The sequence below is a fragment of the Notamacropus eugenii genome, chromosome 2, assembly GCF_028372415.1.
Source record: "Notamacropus eugenii isolate mMacEug1 chromosome 2, mMacEug1.pri_v2, whole genome shotgun sequence".
Classification (NCBI taxonomy): Eukaryota; Metazoa; Chordata; class Mammalia; order Diprotodontia; family Macropodidae; genus Notamacropus; species Notamacropus eugenii.
In genome coordinates, this window is record NC_092873.1 from 97,521,663 (window position 1) to 97,544,170 (window position 22,508).

A 22,508-nucleotide genomic window follows, 5' to 3' on the forward strand; every position below is an offset into this window, starting at 1 on the left:
TGAATAATATTGATGACAGTACCTTATGATTTCTCCTTCCTGTTTACATTTTCATGCTTCTTTTGATTCTTGTGTTTGAAAGTCAAATATTCTATTCAGTTCTGCTCTTTTCATCAAGAATGCTTGCAAGTCCTCTATTTCATTGAATGACCATTTTTTTCCCCTGAAGAATTATACTCAGTTTTACTGGGTAGGTAATTCTTGGTTTTAATCCTAGTTCTTTTGACTTCTGGAATATCATATTTCAGGCCCTTTGGTCCCTTAATGTAGAAACAGCTTTATCTTGTGTTATCCTGATTGTATTTCCACAATATTCAAATTGTTTCTTTCTGGCTGCTTGCAATGTTTTCTCCTTGTCCTGGGAACTCTGGAATTTGGCTGCAATATTCCTAGGAGTTTCTCTTTTCAGATCTCTTTCAGGAGGTGATCAGTAGATTCTTTCAATATTTATTTTGCTCTTTGGTTCTAGAATATCAGGGCAGTTTTCCTTTATAATTTCATGAAAAATGATGTCTAGACTCTTTTTTAGATCACGGCTTTCAGGTAGTCCCATAATTTTTAAATTGTCTCTCCTGGATCTATTTTCCAGGTCAGTTGTTTTTTCAATGAGATATTTCACATTATCTTCTATTTTTTCATTCTTTTAATTTTGTTTTGTAATTTCTTGGTTTCTCATAAAGTCATTAGTTTCCATCTACTTCATTCTCATTTTTAAAGAACCATTTTCTTCAGTGAACTTTTGAACCTCCTTTTCCATTTGGTTAATTCTGCTTTTTAAAACAGTCTTCTCATCACTGGCTTTTTGGACCTCTTTTGCCAATTGAGTTAGCCCATTTTTATTTTTTTAATTAAGTAATTTTATTTATTTTCAGTGTTCTACAATAACTACCATATAACTTAAATTATTATTTTCCCCTTCCTCTCTTACCCCTCCCTCCCCAAGACGACATATAATTTTGTATAGGTTCTACACATACATTCCTATGAAATACATATTCACTATAGTCATGCTGTGTTGAAGAATTAAAATGAGTGGAAGACATCATCTAAGAAACCAAAATGCAATACACACACACACACACACACACACACACACACACACACACAAATGATCTTTCTCGGGATGTGAAAGGCATTTTGCCTTAGAAGAGCACTGGGAATTACTTTTAAGTCCTTGCATTGCAATGAAGTTCCAAGTTTACCAGAAAAAACTCCCACACACTGTGGTTGTTGCTGTGCACAAAGTTCTCCTAGTGCTGCCCATTTCACTCAGCATCAGATCATATAAATCTTGCCAGGCCTCTCTGAAGTCTTCCTTTTCATCATTTCAGGTAGCACAATAGTATTCCATTACATTCATATACCATAATTTATTCAGCCATTCCCCAACTGATAGACATCCCTTTGATTTCCAGGTTTTGGCCACCACAAAGAGTGCTGCTATAAATATTTTTGTACATGTGGGAACCCTTTCTCATTTTTATGATCTCTTGGAGATACAGTCTTAGAAGTGATACTGCTTGGTCAAAGGGTATGCACATTTTTGTAGCCCTTTGGGCATAGTTCCAAATTGCTCTCCAGAATGGTAGGATCAGCTCATAGTTCCACTAGCAGTGTATTAGTGTTCCAACTCTCCCACATCCTCGCCAACATTTATTATCTTCCTGTTCTGTCATGTTTGCCAATCTGATAGGTGTGATGTGGTACCTCGGAGTTGTTTTGATCTGCATCTCTCTTATCAAAAGTGATTTAGAGCATTTTTTCATATGACTATAGATATCTTTAATTTCTTCCTCTGAAAATTGCCTGTTCATATCCTTTGACCATTTATCAATTGGGGAATGACATATTTTTGTACATTTGACTCAGTTCTCTATATATTATGAGGCCTTTATCACTGACATTAGCTATAAAAATTCTTTCCCAGTTTTCTACATCCCTCCAAATTTTGGTTGCATTGGGTTTGGTTGTGCAAAAGCTTTTCAGTTTAATGTGATCAAAATTATCCATCTTGCACTTCATAATGCTTTCTATCTCTTCTTTAGTCAAAAATTTTTCCCTTCTCCATAAATCTGATAAATACACTATTCCTTGCTCCACCAATTTGTCCATAGTATCAATCTTTATACCTAGATCATGTACCCATTTGGATTTTATTCTTGTGTAGCCTTAGCCTATTTTTAAAGGTATTATTTTCTTCAGCATTTTTTGGGGTCTCCTTTAGCAAGCTGTTGACTCACTTTTCATGATTTTCTTGTGTCACTCTCATTTCTCTTCCCAGTTTTTCCTTGACCTCTCTTACTTGATTTTTAAAATCCTTTTTTGAGCTCCTCGATGTCCTGAGATCATTGCATATTTATTTTGGAGGTTTTGGATGCAGAAGCCTTGACTTCCTCTGATGTTATGCCTTGTTCTTCCTCATCTGAAGGGATGGAAGAAAATACCTCTTCACCAGGAAAGTAACCTTCAATAGTCTTATTTTTTTCCCCGTTTTGGGCATTTTCTCAGTCAGTTAATTGACTTTTGAGTCCTTTGTCAAGAGAAGAGTATACTCTGGGGACCTGTAAGTTCTCAGTTCCTCCAAGGTGGTACAATCAAGGGAGAGGTGTTTACTCCTCTCCTGGCCTGCACACTGGTCTGGGAGCAACCAAAAACTTTTCTGCCCAGAATCTGCAAGTAGAATTCCTTCTCCACAACTGCCTCTACCTCCACCATGCCAGTGTTCCTCCTCACCCCAAGGCCATGCTCAGGACTGAGAATCAGATCACCTCTCAGTTCCCCTAGGGGCTTTAGGTGGAGGGCTCCAAAAATGGACATTGCACTGCAGTGGTGGCTGCTGGTGGTCCAGCCCGCATGCCCTTCTCCTGGGTGAAGGAGCTTTCTCACTGACCTTTGAAGCTGTCTTTGGCATTTGTGGGTTGAGCAAACTGGGAACTGCTGCTGCTGGTGGCTCCCTGAAGCCTGTTCCAGGTCCTATCCTGCTGGGCTACGCTCCACTCCACACAGGTGTGATAGACCTTTCTTCTCAGCCTTCCAGGCTGTCTTGGGCTGGAACTGTCTTTCATTCTGTCGTTTTGTGGCGTCTGTTGCTCTAGAATATGTTTAGAGTCATTTTTTACATGTATTTTATGGGCTATATGGGCTTCTACAGATCCATCTTTCTACTCCACCCTTCCCTGGTGCTTTTTTCCTTGGAAAGCTCATTTATGGTCTATTCAATTTCTTTCCCTAAAATAGGTCTGTTCTCTTTACTCTTCTGCTAACATAGACAGTTTGTAATATTGTAAATATTCTTCCATTTCACTTAAGTTGTTAAATTTCTTGACATATAATTAGACAAAATAACTCCTAATAACTGCTTTGATTTCATCTTCTTTAGTGGTATATTCTTCATTTTTCTTTTTGATATGAGTTATTTGGTTTTCTTCTTCCTTTTAAAAATAATATTAACCAATGGTTTCTCTATTTCATAGACTTTTTTCATAATATCAACTCAATTTTATTTATTCTGTGGTTTTATTACACTTAATTTTATTAATTTTTCCTTTAATTTTTAGGATTTCCCATTTAGTGTTTGGGGATTTTTAATTTGTTCCTTTTTTAGTTTTTTTTTTTTTAATTGCGTATCCAATTCATTGGTCTCCTCTTGTTTTTATTGATATAAGCACTTAGAGGTATAAATTTCTCTCTGATTACTACTTTTGCTGTTTCACATAGGTTTTGATAAGTTGTTACATTATTGTCATTTTCTTTAATGAAATTCCTAATTGTTTCTATTATTTGTTCTTTAACTCATCCATTCTTTAAGATTAGGTTGTTTAGTCTTCAATGAAGTTTTTTTTATGTTTCCCTGTTCACTTATTTAATGTAATTTTTATTCCATTGTGGTCTGTAAAGAAAGCATTTAACATTTCTGCTCTTCTGCTTTTAGCTATAAAATTTTTGTCCTTTTATATATGGCTAGTCTTTGTAAAGGTAGCATGTACTACTGAGATAAAAGTGTATTCCATTTCATTTCCATTCAATTCTCTCCAAATATCCATCATATCTAGCTTATCTAAAATTCTATTCACTTTTTATCTTCTTATTTATTTTTTGTTATATTTATTTAGCTCTGAAATGGGAAGATTAAAGACACCCCCCCCACACTATTGTAATACTACTATCTATTTCCACCTGTAATTCATTTAATTTTTCTTTTAAAAAATTAGATGCTATGGTATTTGGTCTAGTATTGATATTGCATTATTATCTATTGTATCTTTTATAATTAGTTTCCCTGTTTATCTCTTTTAATTAAATCTATTTTAGCTTTGACCTTTTCTGATTTAATAATAACTACCCCTACTTTTACTTTTCTTTTGCATTGATGAGGCATGGTACAGTCTACTTTAGTCCTCTCTGTATTTATCTCTCATTGTGTTTCTTGTAAGCAGCTTATTGTCAGATTCTGATTATTAATCCATTCTATCCATTTCCATTTTGTAGGTGAATTCATCCCATTCACATTCATAGTTTAAATTATTATTTGTGAATTTTCTGATGAGGTCTGGAGAGATATGAGTACAGGAACTCCAAGACTGAAGTTCCCTGTGTGGACCATCTGGGAATGAATTTATGAGCTCAAGCATTGTTGAGGTCAAGGTGGTAAAGATTTATTATTCTTTTCAGCAGGCATGAAGTCTTAGGGAACCTGCAATCTTAAAGGGGTACAGGTAAAGTTTATATAGGATCTTCTATAGTAAAACATGTGCCAAATATGCGAAGTAGATGATTCAGGGTGGGATTAGGGAGTGGTTAGTTCTTAAAGGAACATGCACTTTTGGTATCTACTGCACAGGTATTTTACCCAGAGTTCATTGGGAAATAGCCAGGGGGCAGTTTTACATGGAGGTGTGATTTTAGACCTGAAACATCACTAAGTCAAGCAGCAGTCAGGACTGACTAAGGAATACCAAGCTGCTCTCATCAATGCCTTGTTAGACAAGATAAATGTAAGGGAGTATACATGTGTCTAATTCTAGGATACATATGATTGGTCAATGAGAAGTAAATGTTATGACCCAGTACACAAGCCCCTTCAGCCAGTACACAGCTGTTTCAGACTAATAAGTTCTATAGGTGCAGCTGGTTACTGTATTAGGAAAGGAGATAACGGTTCTTTCTGGGGCAGGCTGTGTCCTTGGGCTGGGGAGAAACTGCCCGGGATAGTGTTTTGAGGCTAGGAAGAAATGTGATTTTTAAAGAGAAATGTGGTTTTAGAATTGGCATCCAAGCACCCCATCATTTCCCTCCATCCTATTTTCCCTCACTATTATCCTTCTTAGCTGCCTTTTACTCTATCCCTCCTCTAACCACCACCTCCCTAATCCACATACCCTTTTAAAGAATCTCTCCCTTATCTTCTTCCTTAACTCTGCTATTCCTTATTCTACCCACTGCTGTAAGGATCCTTCCCTTTTCCTCTCCCTCCACCCTTCTAAATCTTAATCTACATATCCTTCTAAAATTTCCCCCCAACCTATTCCCTCACTCTCTTCTTTATTTATAAATTTAGAAGACTTTTCTAACCTTCTAATTGTATATGTTGTTCCCTCTTTAACCCAGACGTGATGAGAGTAGGGTTCCAGTACTACCAGCCCTCCACTTCCACCTGTTTCTTCTGTATCAGATCTACCTCTTGTGCCCCATTTGTTCGAGATAATTTCTCTTTTTTACCTTTTATTAAACAATTTTGCTTTCTAGAATTACCCCATCACATCAATCTAATCTTTCTTTTAGACTACTCAATCACTAAAGACATCTTTAAGAATACTGATAATAGTTCTGCATATAAAAAAAATAAGCATTTTGACCTTATTGAACCCCTGATAATTGGTCTTTGAAGGTTACCTTATATTTCTTCTGGGTCTTATATGTCAAATTTTGCATTAAATTCTGATCTGTCTGTCAATTCACTGAATTGACATTCATTGAATGTCCCTTTTTTCATTCAGGATTATACTTAATTTTGCTAGGTAAGTTGCTATGATCTTTTAGTATAGCAGCTGTTAGATCTTGTGTGATTGTGGCTATACAATATTTGAATTAACATTTGAATTGTCATCAGAGTAGCGAAGATTTTCACAGTTGAACATCATTACAACATTGCTATTATTGTACTTTCCACAACAATCTCCCAGTTCTTCTCATTTCACTTTGCATCAGTTCATATAGGTCTTGACATGTTTTTCTGATATTATCTCCCTCATCACTGTAGTGCTCCATCACAACCATATGTCACAACTTGTTCAGCCATTTCTCAGTTGATGAGCATTCCTTCAGTTTCCAATTCTTTGCCACCATAGAAAGAGCTGTTATAAATACTTTTGTACTAACTGCTAAAGCAGCAGGACTTGGCAGTCCCCTGGGTACCTGAACAATCTTTTTAAAGGAGGACACTGCTCACTTCCTCTCATGAGGAAAGGGTTAGAAAAGGCACCCTAAAAATTGTCTGTTTCATCCAATCCTGTCCTGTTTAACACAGCAGGTGGGGAATCCCCCCCTGCAGTCAAAACACAAAAAAAGCACAAAAACTTTTGCAAAGATAATTCTACTCACCATCATGGAATGATGCTCACATCACAACACTTACGGACAACATGAAATCCATTAGACCTGAAAGATGAACAGCTCTTGTTACAAGAGAATTCAACAGGTATTGCATCCAAATAACAACCCTGAGTGAAACAAGACTGATAAATGAAGGCCAAAGTCAAAGATGGATACATGTTCTTCCGAAGTGACCAAAGTAAAGGGAACTACTGTGAAGCTGGCATAGGTTTTGCAATCAAAATTAATCTTGTCAGTGAGCATGTATACCTACCAAAAGGAGTGAATGACAGGCTCATGAAAATATAATTGCCACTAACAGGAAAGCATCACACCACCATCATCAGTGTATATGCTCCCACCATGATGAACCCTGATTAGGTTAACAAAAATTATGAAGACCTAGAGACTCTCATCATTAATGTACTGAAAGAAGGCAATCTTATAATTCTGGATGACTTTAATAGAAGAATAGGCCCAGATTACCAGATATACAGCAGAGAATCCTTGGGAAGAGTCGTGTCAGAAACAGCAGTAGCAACAGTCACCACTGAAGACATGTGCGTCTTATGACCTCTTCACAGACACTGTCTTCCATTTATCTAACGACAATAAAACTTCATGGAAATACTTTTGCAGCAAACATTGGCATTTAATAAACTATGCCATTGTAAGGAGAAGAAATAGTATGTGAGAGTGACAAAAATGTGTAATATGGAGTGCTAGATTGATCATAGACTCATCCTCTCCAAACTAAACATTTGCATTCAATGAAAGTGGCAGCTCCAAGGCAAGATGACTACCAGAAGACTTAATGTCAACAGATTAGAGCACTTCTCTGAGCAGGAATTGTTTGTTGCTAACTTGGAGTGGTCCTTAATGGACTTCACCTAGAAAATGGTCATCTACCTGAGAGCCAGTGTTGCTTCAGAAAGGGTTGATGAATGGTTGATATGTTTGCTGCTTGACAACTCAGGGAAAAATACAAGGAACAGAACAGAAATCTGTACACAACATTTGCCAGTCTGACCAAAGTCTTTGATACTGTCAATTTTGAAGACTTATAGAAAATCATGGAAAAATTTGGATGCCCAGAGAATTATCAGTATCAGTTTCATGATGGCATGCTTGCCCAGATCCTGGATAATGGACAATGCTCTCACACTTTCCTCATCACCAGTGAGGGCTGTGTGTTTGATCCCATGCTTGATGTTTTCAGCAATATTGTCAGACACTTTCAATAAGGATGAAAATAGCATCAAGGTTATCTACAACACTGACTATAAATTATTTAATTTGAAAAGCTACAAGGCAACATTTAAAGTGGAGGGAGAATTGGTGCATGGTTTTTTTCCTAGATGATTGGGCACTTAATGCAGCCTCTGAGGCTGAGATGAAAACAAAGTATGGATTGATTCTTTGTTCTAGTACTAATTTTGGCCTAATAATTAATACCAAGAAAACACAGGTTCTCCACCAGCCAGCACTACACTACATGGAACCATGTAGTTTACCTAAACGCAATAAAACTCCATGGATTCACCCTCACAGCAAACACTGACATCTAATAGATTATGTGATTGTAAGAAGAAGAGATAGACAAGATGTGAGAGTGACAAAGGCGATGTGTGGTGCAGAGTGCTGGACTGATCGTAAACTTTTCCTTTCCAAGCTAAATATTTGCGTTCATCAAAAGTGCCATCCCCAAGGCAAAATGACTACCAGAAGAATTAATGTCAACAAATTAGAGCTCTTTTCTGAGGGTGAACAGTTTGCTGCTGACTTAGAGGGAAAGTAGAGCCAACACACAATTGACAACAGTGGAGCAGAAAAGGAGTGGGCAGCTCTCAGAGATCTGGTATACAGTATATACCAAATTTGCTCATTTGGGTCAGAACACTCAAAAAACACCAAGACTGGTTTGATGAAAATGATGGGGAAATTTAAAGCTGCTAAATGAAAAACGAGAACTCCACAGGATTTACCAGTAGGATAGTTCATCTACCTCTAAGAAGGTAGCATTTAAGTCCATCAAAAGCAAAGTACAAGCAAAGTTTTAAAAGATGCAGGATTCCTGGCTCAGTAAGAAGGCAGATGAAATTCAGTTTTATACTGATAGTAACAATCCAAAGTACTTTTATGATTCTCTGAAAGCTGTTTATGGACCAAAATCTTATGGTACATCACAACTACTCAATGCTGATGGAGTCACATTGATTAGCGATAAGGACATGATCTTAGAGAGATGTGTTGAGCACTTCCATAGTGTTTTCAACAGACCATCATCAATCAATGTTGAGGCCATTGACCATTTTCCTCAGGTTGAAGTCAATCCCTCCTTAGCTGAACTTCCAACTGAAGAAGAGGTTTTGAGTGCCATTAGGCTCCTTTCATGTGGCAAAGCACCTGATACTGATTCTATTTCAGCTGAGATTTACAAGGTAGGGGGACCATTGCTCATACAAAAGCTGACTGAAATTTTCCAGGTTATATGGCAAGAGGAGGTTATCCTCCAAGAGTTCAAGGGTTCCTCCATTGTCCATCTCTATAAAGGTAAAGGGGATAGATTGTCCTGCAGCAATCACAGGGGGATCTCTCTCTTAGTCATTGCTGACAAAATTCTTGCTAAGTCCTCCTTAATAGACTGATCCTTCACCTGGAAGATGGTCATATACCTGAGAGCCAGTGTGGCTTCAGAAAGGGCTGAGGAACCAGTCGATATGGTGTTTGCTGCCCAACGACTCCAGGAGAAATGCCAGGAGCAGAACAGAGGTCTGTACACAACATTTGTGGATCTGATCAAGACCTTTGGCACTTTTAGTCATGAGGGCTTATGGAAAATTATGTCAAAATTTGCTTGCCCAGAGAAGTTCATCAATATTGTACATGAATTTCATGATGGCATGTTTGCCTGGGTCCTAGATAATGGACAAAGCTCCCGTGCCTTCCCAATCACCAGTGGAGTGAAAAAAAGGCTGTGTGCTTGCTCCCATGCTTTTTAGCATGATATTTTCAGCCATGTTGACAAATGTTTTCAATGAGAATGAACAGCAAGGTCAACTACCATACTGATGGTAAGTTCTTCAATTTGAAAAGGTTACAAGCCAAGACCAAAGTGGGGGGAGTGCTGGTGCATGATTTTCTGTTTGCAGATGATTGTGCACTCAATGCAGCCTCTGAAGCTGAGATGCAACAAAGTATGGATCAACTGTAAAAGCTTTTCCTTGCGCAATTTTTTATATGAGAAAAATTGCCCTATTCTACTTCCAGTGCATCCCTCTTTCTCACTCCTTTTTTCTGGAGATTATTCCAACATAATTGATTCACATCCATGCCCTCTGTCTATGTGAAGTCCTCTTAACTGCCTTAATAATGATAAAGTTCTTAAGAGTTACATGTATCATCTTCCCATGTAGGAATGTAAATAGTTTAATTTTATTGAGACTCTTTATGATTACTCTTTGATGTTTACTTTATATGCTTCTCTTGCATCTTTGGATGTCAGATTTTCTATTCAACTCTGGTCTATCAGGAATACTTGAAGGTCCACTGTTCTTTTAACATTAATTTTTTTTCTTGAAGTATTATACTCAGTTTTGTTAGGTAGGTTATTCTTGGTATTCCTAGCTCCTCTGCTGCCTGTGCTAATTTTGGCCTAGTAATTAACACCAAAAAAAACACAGGTGCTCCATCAGCCACCACCGCACCATCCATATGTGGAACAAATTATTATAATTATTGCTATAACAAATGGAGAAGTTTTGAATGCTGTGGAGAAGTTCACTTACCTTGGTAGCGTACTTTCCAGGGATATACACATTGACAATGAAGTTGATGCATGCATTGCCAGAGCTAGCTCAGTGTTTGGGAGGCTCTGAAGAAAAGTTTGGGAGAGAAGAGGTATTAGACTGACTACCAAACTGAAGGTATACAGAGCTGTTGGACTGATCTCATTGTGGTATACCTGTGAAACACAGACAGTCTATCAATGCCATGCCAGGAAGCTGAATTGCTTCCATTTGAACTTCACCCCAGTGCTACAGACTTTTCCTGTCAACTTTCTAAATTGACTTAAGTTAGAAAAATGTCTCACTCCAAGCAATTTGGAACTATGCCCAAAGGGCAATCAAACTGTGCATATCCTTTGATCCAGAAATACCACTACTAGGTCTGTGTCCTAAAAAGGTCATAAAAAAGGGAAAAGGACCTATATGTACAAAAATATTTATAGCAGCTCTTTTTGTGGTGGCAAAGAATTAGAAATTGAGGGAATGTTCATCAATTGGGGAATAGCTGAACAAGTTGTGGCATATGAATGTAATGGAATACTATTGTGTTTTTAGAAATTATGGGCAAGCAGATTTCAGAGAAACTTGGAAAGATTTACATGAATTGATGCTGAATGAAGTGAGCAGAACCAGGAGAATGGCAAACATAGTGATAGCAACATTGTGCAACCATTATCAACCATGATAGATTTAGCTTTTCTCAGCAATACAATCATCCAAGACAATTTCGAAAGACTCATGATGGAATATGTTTTCCATATCCACAGAAAGAACTATAGATTCTCAATGGAGATAGAAGCATACTATTTTCCCTTTTTTTTCTTTTGGGTTTTTTTCATGGTTTTTCCCTTGTGTTCCATTTCTTATTTCACAACATGACTAATGTGGAAATATGTTTAGCATGATTGCACTTGTATAACCTATATCAGATTGCTTGTTGCCTTTGGGAGTGGGGAGAGGATGGAAGGAGGAAAAACTAGAATTCAAAAACCTTATAAAAATGAATGTTGAAAACTATTTTTACATGTAATTGGAAAAAAATAAAATACTATTTATAAAAACAAACTCACTCCAACCTTTTTGTTAGCTATGTCATTCCAAAATTTTGTTTGAGGCATTATTTTAAGTTATTTGAAGAGGAATATTGAAAACATTCAACTGGGTTGCCTCATAACTGCCATCTTGGCTCTACCCCCACCCCAGCCAGAATCAGAATAGAAGTATTCCAACAAGTTAGCCATAAAATTAATTTTTCCATAAACTAAACTATAATTTTACCAGTGTTTCAGTAATAAAAATGGAGCAGCAGTTCTCCAATGGGAGAAAATGAAAAAATAATAAAAACAAAGAATGCAGAAAATCTTTTAAAAATTGCAATTTATAGAAATTTGTAATTTGTACATATGGAAATATGTAATTTATGGAAAAAATGACAATGATTGAAACTCAATTCACAAGATACAAACAGTATACCTTAAAAAACCCATTCCCTTGGAGCTAATTTGTTTGCAAGTCCATCTCTATGCCATGTTTTCCTGTTTAAAGTTCTTATTAAGAACAAAGCTAGCTAAATGCCTATTAAAAGTTATTTGGGCCATTTACCCAATATCCTGGACTCATTTATCTTCAACCTACTGGGTACTAGTTGCAAATCATTAAATTTTTTTTTTACCAATTCGTATTTCCACATAGTGAATTTAAGTGAGAAAACCCATTCTATTTCAGTTTTAGTTGTTCCATCTGGGAAATTCAGAGACTTTTGACATTATTGGGTAGGAGGTGGGTAATAGGTTATAGAAGTTAAGATTCTGGCCAGAATCATAGATTTAGGAATAAGATTCTCTGTTCTCTCTAGTTTTAACATGACCATATATGTGAAATGGTTAATAGCAATATTTAGCATTATATATTTTAAGATGTGCAAAGCACTTTACAAATGTTATCTTAATATCTTTCTCCTTACAATAGCCTGAGGAGGTTGGTGTTCCTGTTTTCTAGATAAGGAAACTAAGGCTGAGGTAGAACAAAAGTGTCTTGTCCACAGTCACACAGCTAGTTAAGTATCTGAGGTTGGATGTGAACTCAAGTCTTCCCAGACTCCAAGCCCATCACTCTTTATGCTGCCTTTACCTTCTTGCCTCCTAATTCTAGCTAAGAGGAATACTTTATTTGATTGTGGTTTTAATGATTTGCTCTGCCTTCCACAGGTAATGCAGTTCAGTCTCAGGAAGGTTTCTAGTTAAAATTTTATCACTGCTTACTTTTGAGTTTTTTGAGGGGAGAATTTTGTGTTTCTCTTCCTTCTTCATTACCCGCTACTATTAGGAACTTAGCTGCAGTTAAGTCAGACATGTCTGGTACTGAGTCAGAAATTTGGCCTCAGAGGTTGTTAGACTTGGAAGGGTCATTCATGCATTTATGTATTCATAGATTCCTTCTAAATACATTTACTGAGCTCCTAAATGGTGCAGAGTACTGTGAAAAGTAGTAGAAATGCAAAGGTTAAGTAATATATACTCCCTTCTTTCATGGGATGTAATCTAATAAAGGGTTGACAATAAACCACATCACAAGAATACAAAATAATATATGTTAAGTATGACTAAGAGAGGTGCAGAATAGTTCTCTGTTACGTCTCATGGTATCATATTCAGAGAGACCAGGCATTTGGTTTGTGGGGCAAGAAAGAAATAGCTTTTGGTATTGCCTTGAGTTGAACACCAGCATATCTCTTACTTCAAGGCTGCTGACAGGCAGCATAGAGAAACAGAAAGAACAGAGTTGAGTGTTAGAAAAGGGGGTAAAGGAAACTAGGTCAATCTCTTTTTGGTATAGTGGTACAGCTCTTCTCAGACTAGGGACAGCTGAATATACTGGAGAAACAATTGATGTCGGGGTCAAGAGACCAGAGTTCGAATCCTTCCTCTGACACATACTAATTGTTTGAGCCTAGATAAGTCATTTGTCTCTCTTTGCCCTCCAAAAACTAGTACCACAAGTTTTCAACAGTTGTATTGGTAGAGGGAATATCAGTTCCATGAGCTGTCTAAACTAATGAAACTCCCCTCCCCCCATAAAAATGCATAGAAACCTATTGTCTCTAGAAGCTTTCCTTCTGTGTTTGTATTTGTATTTGCCTGTCTTGTGTTTTCTCTTGTGTACCTGATTGTGCTACAAGGTGCCAAAGATCTTAGCCCTAGAGAAGACTGGGGGGCTATGTAGGATGAACTGGAGGAGAAAGAGTGGAGGTACAACCCAACCTCCTAGACTCATTTATCTTCACCCTGCTGGGTACTAGTTGCAAATCATTAAATTTTTTTTTTACCAATTCGTATTTCCACATAGTGAATTTAAGTGAGAAAACCCATTCTATTTCAGTTTTAGTTGTTCCATCTGGGAAATTCAGAGACTTTTGACATTATTGGGTAGGAGTTGGGTAATAGATTATAGAAGTTAAGATTCTGGCCAGAATTTGGTTTGTGGGGCAAGAAACATCTAAGGCTCTTACATCTAAGCAAGAAAAGAATAAGGCTTTATACTAGGGTTGTGATAGTGGAAATAGAAAGAAGAGAATAAGCATTTAGAAAGTACCTACTGTGTGTTGGTCACTATGCTAAATGCTTTTTACAAATATTATCTCATTTGTTCGTCATAACATCCCTGTGAAAGGTATATGGATGCCAGATAACAGAGCTAGTAAATCTTTGAGACTGAATTTGAACTCAGGTCTTTCTGACTTCAGACCAGAGCTCTATCCACTGCTCTGCCAGCTGCCTCAGGAAGGATAGTTTGAACAAACTCAATGGTACTTGACAAATAATGAGTTTGGAAGAGAAGGAAGAGAGAAGAAACAAAGATGACAATGAGGTTTCAAACATAAACAAAAAGGAATGTCACTGACAGAAATAGAAGTGTCAAAAGGAGAAACATATTTGGGATGAAAGATGCTAGATTTTGGACATAATGAGTTTGAGATGTCATGATAATAAGTATGTCAAGATGTCATCTAGACATTTAGAGATGCTGATGTAGAGCTGAGGAGAGAGGACAGAGAGATGATGCTACACAGAAAGGTTAGTTAAAACTTCAGGATCTTATTTTGCATATGAGGGTGCTGGGGTAGTAAAAGACAAAGTGACTTCCCCTTCTTTCTGTGGTCCCCCACAGAAGAAAGAAGAGCTATGTTCACCAGAACTGGAATTCTAAACCTCAGAGGTTCCTAAATCATTGTTGGAGGAACACTGGACTTTGACTACTTTTCAGAAAACCTTTTACACCCCAAATTACCTCCATAGTAATTGTGCAGCAGAAAACCTATTTGCTAAATATAAAGGCAGGATGCCAAGCCAGGATTTTTTATTAAAAAACCTTGCCTTGGATATTTAGCACCATGGTCATAGTTGAGATTCTTTTATTTATTTAGGTTTTTTTTCAGTATTTGTATATTTAATGCTTATGTGCCCAAAGGTTTTTTATTAAACCCTTCAAAATTCAAAACTAAGCCACCTAAAGGAACAAATGACAGATATTTGATTTTTTTCCACTCAAAATCCACTTCTTAAGCTGCATTTTATTAAGAATTGCTCTGTGTCACCACCCTGAGACCATACTGTACATAGACAACTTCAGGTGTTCATACTTATACTCACTGGCAGCTATTTTATAAAGATTTGATATCTTTCACTTTTCTGTGAAATTTTTAACAAAGCACTGTAAGGATTGGGAAAGTAAGCAATCAGAGTTACATTCTTGAGAATATTACATTGCACAAAAGCTAACTGATATTTAACAATCCACTTACCATTTGAAAGCAAAGGTACAATCTTTCATTTTCTAAAAGTACATTTCCAATTAATGGTTGAGTATAATCAGCAGGGAAAAGAACACAAAACTTATTTGCCTTCTGACACCAAGAGAATAGAGAACTGACTGTATGTTTGTTTCTGTAACAGACGTTGTGGAGATTTGGGCACTTGGAGAAATATTAAAATAATAAAGTTGACCTCATAGTGTTCTATGGGTCTCTGTTACTTTAGGTAAAAGCTCGCCTAGTGAAGATGGGACATCTTAATTCTATGAACATTTTCCTTAGACAAGAAATTGACAGGATGCAAAGAGTCATCACAAGACTTCGGAGCAGCCTGAATGACTTAAAATTAGCCATTGAAGGCACTATCATCATGAGTGAGGTGAGTCTCTAAAGTCCCAAAGAGTTATTGTCCTTTTCTCAATTCATCTAATTCATATATATGTATATATATATATATATATGTATGTGTATATATATATATATATGTATATATATACACATACATATGTATATATATATACATATATATGGATGTATTATATATTTTAACTTGTGACTTAACAGAATTTGAGAGATGCTCTTGATAACATGTATGATGCCCGTATCCCTGCGTTGTGGAAAAGAATATCCTGGGATTCTTCAACACTTGGGTTCTGGTTTACTGAACTTCTGGAAAGGAATTCTCAATTTGCTGTCTGGATATTTGAAGGAAGACCAAACGTGTTTTGGATGACTGGCTTCTTTAACCCCCAAGGTAAGTGCTCACAAGGAATATATGTGTCTGAAAATATTTGTAACTTTCTGACAGATATTTCATGTAGCATTGTAGATAAGAAAGTAATTTTATATATATATATATACACATATGTGAATATTCATCAAAATATCAAAGTGAGTGTAAATATTGATTTACCCACTTTTTGTTACCATCTTCAGGAAGCCAAGGCAGTTGATTTGCAAGGACAGGAAAATATTATCTACCATCATTGATTGTGATGGGAATAGGAAACTCCTCTCTCATTTTGAGGCTGCCTTAAGGTACCATCTAATAATAATAGATAACATTTCTATAGTACCTGAAAGTTTACAAAGCATTTTGTAAATATTATGTCATTTCATCTTCACAACAACCCTGGGAAGTAGGCACTATCATTCTCATTTTTAGAGACATGAGGAAACTGAGGCAGACAAGGTTGCCTAGGTTCATACAGCTAGTATCTGAGACTGGATTTGAACTCGGATCTTCCTGACTGTAGGTCCAACACTCCATCCACTGCTCTACCTAGCTGCCTATCAGGGAGAGCTAGATCCTCTGAAGTGGTGTTTTACGCTGACTCATATAGGTTGAAAGAAGAGAGGGCAAGAGGGCTCATTACTGGCAAAGTAGAGCAGTCCAGTACAGCTATAGGAGTCTGGTTTTTCTCACTAACTTCCTCTTGATTCCTTCTACTAAAGGAGTCGAGTTCTTCATCCTCCCCTCTCCTGACCTTGACTTTGAATATTAAATCTTCTTAACTCCTTCTGTGGTGGGTTCTATGCAACTTCCTGTTCCTCAGAATTGTCCCATTATGAGGCTTAAAAACCTAGAGAACATACTCAGCCAATCTAGTAGCCTTGGGATTGATTTCTGGGAATTTGATCCCAAGCTACATGCTCCTCTGTATTACCGTTTTTTCTTTCCACAGCAAGGGGATATGTAGGCAGGGGGATCAAATCAATATGAAGACAAATTTTCAGTGATCAGAGTCCCATCTAAAGTTCCCAAATCTCTTGATTCATCATACATGTTGTAGTGACACTCTTTCTTAACATGTCTCTAAACTCTTCTTTGTTCCTCATCTGATTAAGATTCCTCTATTTTCAATAAAAGGCGAAAGAAATGGATCCAGTTTTGGAAATATTAACACCACATCAAGGAATGAGTCCATACATGGAAGGATAGAAATGCTTGCTTCAAACTAAGAAAAGCTTCATTTTCAGGCCACGTGGGTGATGATAGAAAGAAAGGAAGGAAGGAAGGAAGGAAGATAGATAGATAGACAGACAGACAGACAGACAGACAGACAGACAGACAGACAGACAGACAGATAGATAGATAGATAGATAGATAGATAGATAGATAGATAGATAGATAGATAGATAGATAGATAGAGCAAGCATCAGGAGACAGAAATTGCTGGTAGTAATTACTTCAAAAACTAGACTGACTAGACACAATTCCTTGTGGCAAAAGTCATGATTGATGAGTTTGGGAGGGTCTTTTCCTCTTTTTATCAACTCCTTTACTAAAAAGACCTTTCATTCAACTATTCATTTAACCAACAAACATTTCTGAATGCCTTCCACATATCAGGATCAGTGCTTGATACTATGAAGGCAATTAAATCCAGAAAACATAGTAGCATTTAGGTTTTACTATGTTAACCATTTCTTCCATTCTCCAGTTTGCTTATTTCTCATAAACTGCCAAAAATTGAAATATACTGACTTACTAAAAACTATAGTTCCATTCATAACAATAATTTAAAATATTGTACAGTAAATTCATTTAGTAAATTTGAAATATTGTCTAAATAGACTATACTTTTAAAGTTAATATGCATGCCAAACATCATAATTTTATTAGCAAGTCAAATTTCACATAATGCAATTTAATTTTCTTAAATTTACAAAGTGATTTGAGATTTGTACAGGGTACTCCAAGTAAGTATTACTTTTATAATAATTTTCTCCAAAATTTCCCATTTTCCCTCTTCCCTTCAAAAATAGCAAAAAAAAAAAAAAACCCATCTTTTTAAAAATCCTGGCTTTAAAATTTTAAGAAATTTCTAAATTTGAGACATTTCTCCTTTTTCCGAATGACATGTTGACACTTTGGGCATGCTGCCACCCAGTGATGGGTGATAACTTGTGCTATGCAGGCTCACATATTCCAGACAGAAAAGCTTTCCATAGACCTGAATAATGGAATGTTGGGTGATTTAAAATAATTTGTCCTTTGGCTGTAAAAACAATATTATTCTATCAAAATGGCTAAGGACTAATTTGAAGTGATAATTTATTCATTAGTAAAATAAAATAGAATTTAAAGAGGTTAGGGTAATATAAATTCAATTTAGCAACCATTTATGAGAGACTTACCTCACACCAGATGTTATACTAGGCCCTACAGATAGATGCAAAAGCAAAAAGAAAACAATTTCTACCTTCAGGTAGCATTTCTTTCCACCATTCCAGTGGAGAGAAATAAAATATACATAGACTATTAAATACAAAATACATACAAAAGTAATTTTTTTAGGAATCAACAGACATTTATTAAGTACTTACTGTGTGCCAGGTGGGCAGCTAAGTGTGACAGTGGATAAAACAAATACTGGGCCTAGTGTCACTTACTGCCTGTGTGACCCTGGGTAAGAAGAGAGAGGTGCTCTATGTGATGATAATAACAGTAGACTGAAGCCAGACTGTGAAGGGCTCCAAAGGCCAAGGGCAGAAGTGTGTGCCTTGTCCTAGAGACCAGAAGAAACCCCCGGGGCTGACTGAGCACAGTCACTTCCGCTCTATGGAGGGTAGATTGAAGAATGAAGAGACTAGAGGCAAGTGACCAGTTAGGAGTCTATTTCAGAAGGCCTAGTGTGAGATTTAACTAGAGAAGTGTGAAGAGAAAAACCGAAATACAAGACATAGAGGTTGTGGTGAAAGACAGGATGTTGTCACTGATCTAAAGGGAAGAGAGGAGGAAGATCCTAAAGTTGCTAACCTGAGTAATTAGAAGGACAGTGAAGGGAAGTTAGGAAGAGAAGAGGACAGATTAGGGAAGGGGATAAACATTCTCTCATTTGCCTTCAACCATAAACTATCTTAACCCCTTGCTTTCATTCAAAAAGACCCTCTAGTTATGTATAAGCTCCCCAGGGCTTGGAGCTTATATCCCTACAGTCAGTCATCTGCTCCAGTTGCCCTGGAAAAGAAATTTTGTCTCTTATTGCTTTCTGCTAATACCTAAAATGGCCTTAGGGCTACCCTTCTATGACTCTGATTTGCTCTCTGCTTTCTTTCCTCTCTCTTCACATGAAATGAAAAATGTGATCTATATGCCTTGGTAAAAGCCAGGAAGTCATCCCTAAGCAAACACGTAGTGAGTGTGATGTGGTAGTGATATGATAGTACTTTTACAATTAGATTTGGACTCCAAAGGAAGTATGATAGGGTGAAAAGGGTCCTGACCTGAGTGTCAGGAGAAAGAAGCTTTTGTTTGTTTTATTATTAGGAGAAATGAGTGTTAGAAGCTATACTGAGTTTCTACTTTGAGTACCTCAGTTTCCTCCTCTGCACAAAACTAGACAATTATTTGTTTTCCTTTAAATTCTAAATCATAAATCATATGGTTCCAGTACTGGCTGTGCCACTGACTAGCTGTATTTCTCCTATTTATATCCATTTTACTTGACCATCTTCCTAAGTACCATATGATATCAGATATAGGTTGTATTTATAATTTCCCTTGATGTTTAGTGATTCTGTTGCTACAAATGATGATACTATGACTCTGAGTAACTAAAAAGATTGCACAGCATGAATGGCTGCTTATATGAATAATTTGCTGCCTGCTTAGTGTCTGAGGCTGCCATTTCTGTGGCTTGTTGTTGTTTGGGGGCATTTTGTGGTATTTGGCATGTGGGCTTCTAGATAGGCTAGGCCCAGATCAACCACAGCATAGTTAACTAGGTATTTTCAACCATCTTCACAATCAATTGTTCATCAATTGACCAGATGTGAATGGAAGGGAAATCTGACTTGATTGTTCCGGTGGTAAACATGTCCACACCCACAATTCTGTGTTTATAGAAAAAGCTTTTCAGTTTAGAGACCCCACATCTGATGGCTACATGTGGCCAGTTTGCTTATTCTGGGATTTCTCAGCAATCACTGCCTTTACTTTGCTGCTTAAAAGGAGACTGCTTGTAAGATTTCTTTTGTTCTCCTTGCCCCAGAGTGTTTTCCATGCAAAATTGTGGGGCTGAGGAGAAAGGAGAGAAGTAAGTGGGGAGAGAGTAAAGAGGAGGGGGAGACAGAGAGGATAAGAGGAGAAAGGGGGAGAGAAAGGACAGAGAAAAGGTGTGGAGGGAGAGGGGGAGAAAAAGAGAGAGGGGGAGAAAGGATGGAAGGAGAGAGAGAGAGAGAGAGAGAGAGAGAGAGAGAGAGAGAGAGAGAGAGAGAGAGAGAGAGAGAGAGAGAGAAGAGAGAGAGAGAGAGAGAAACAGAGAGACTATGAATGCATGCTTGTTGTATTTCAGCCAGAAGCTGAATTATAATGGACTGGCTTCATTGCTGCCCTTCAGCACCTCCTTATTGATGACTATATTTTGCCATTTGATGTGAAGCATGACTCACAAGTATTGCTAATGAAACTGACCTAGAAGTGAAATGTGAGGTCTTTGGTGGGTCTAGGTCTCATACCTCTATATTAGAATGGACCATATAGTATCCTCCCTTTGTAAACATTTATTCTGATCTAGAGAGTCTTGCCATCTTGAAGCCAACCTATGTTAGGTTCTTTTGGCCCTTTGCCAGCTTATAACTGTCACAGCAGGCTTCAGTTACCACTTTTAGCTCAGTCTTTCTTACAAGTCAAGAGTTCAAGTAAGGTAGGGTATAGGCCCAAATGAGATTGTAGATAATCTCTTCCTTCAGGTTGCTTGTTAATTTGCTTTTCTATTTTGAATCTCTACATCTCTTGCACATAGGTACCTTCTCAGGCCTCTCTCATCAACAAACAACAATTCTGGAATGATTCTTTTAAAGATATTCACAGAGTTTCCAATTTCTTGCTGTGGAAGAGCTGCCAGATGGCCAGTGGAAATTTTAGGAGTATAAGGGACTTTGAGAATTCACATAGTCTAGTTGTTTTTGTATCACAGTGAGAGTAATATAATAGAACATCATGTACATCAAAGCTGTAACCCAAATTCATGGTGGCCCTAACCAGAGTTCCCTAGTATATGAGTATGAAGTTCCAAGAGCTTTCATGGAATGGTTGTGGAAACTCTGTATCTTAGTCATTTCATCAGCTCCAAAATGTTCAGTTACCATCTCTCTGAAGATGGTTCTAAAATCCATATCCAATCCTTCTGCTAAGATCCAGTCCCCAAAGCTCCAACTTCTGCACTAATTAATATGCCCAAAGGTCTGTCTTGTGCTCATTATGTCCAAAGTAGAACTCTGATCTGCCTAAAACATAAATCTCACCTTATTATTCCCTTTCTCCTGAAGCTTCAGCGACTGCCTGTTCTACAACAAAGTGTAGACTCCTCTGCTTCATGTTTCAAGCCTTTTACAATTTGACTCTACTCCCTTTCAGTCTTATTTTACGTTACCATCCTTCACACATTGAATATTTTAGCCAAACTGGCCTTCTTGAGACTCCTCAAACCTGGCAGTCAGTCTCCTATCTCTGCCTTTGCACAGTGTGTCCTCTGTGCCTTGAATGTACCCTTTCCTCACCCTCCACCTCTTGGAATTCCTGACTTCCTTTAAGACTCGGTTCATGTGCTACCTCTACAGGAAACCTCTTCTGACCTTCCTACATGTTAATTATTGTCTGCCTTCTCAAATGATTATTTACATCCTTGTCTGTTTACAGGTTTCCCTCCTCTCTATATAAGGTCTTGGAGGGCAGGGACAACGTTTCATTTTGTCTTTATCCCAGCACCTAGCTCATATTTATGCATGGATTGGATTGGAAATTCCTGCTATGACTTTAGTAGCCCTCAAAACAGTCGTGACCCTGGATCAATAATGCTCAGTCAGAGTGCCTGAGGACAAAAGGAAAAAAGACACCTCCCTTGCTTCAAAATGAATTTTACTATCTTTATCAACTCTTTACTACCTTTATCAGTCCCCACTCTTGTTTTCTGATTGTTTCAGCTATTAAAAGAGGTTCCATTGTTACTATGTTGGAGGCTGGGAGAAAACATAAACCTCTAGGGGTGGGGGTCAAGGGAGACAAGCTTTAGGTACCTTCCTGTCACAAAATGCTGTCAATAGTCTGAAAAACTAAAGAGACAAGAGCATCTACCCATCCAGTAATTAGTTCTTTCTATACTGATTTGAATGAAGAAGGCGCTAATCTTTGATAAAGAAACTTTATCTACTCTTAGTCCATGATTCATCATTAATGACACCAGCTGCCTTCTTTCTAATTTCCTTTCCCAGTCCCCCATAACGTTCATGACTCCCCTGTGGTGATTATCTCTGCTTCATCCTGTACATATCCTGTTTGTACATACCTTGTGTGCATGTTTTCTTCCCCATTG

The 22,508-nt window shown here is 37.3% G+C and overlaps 1 protein-coding gene across 5 annotated transcripts in view; it reads left to right on the forward strand.

The window, feature by feature from the left end:
- DNAH8 (dynein axonemal heavy chain 8) overlaps positions 1–22,508 on the forward strand; it is a 396,942-nt gene that overhangs the window by 365,407 nt on the left and 9,027 nt on the right. For all 5 annotated transcript variants that reach the window (XM_072641991.1, XM_072641989.1, XM_072641988.1 and 2 more), the window contains 2 exons: positions 15,416–15,568; positions 15,754–15,943. In XM_072641991.1, the coding sequence (XP_072498092.1) occupies positions 15,416–15,568; positions 15,754–15,943 (343 nt within the window). The remainder of the gene's footprint in view (positions 1–15,415; positions 15,569–15,753; positions 15,944–22,508) is intronic.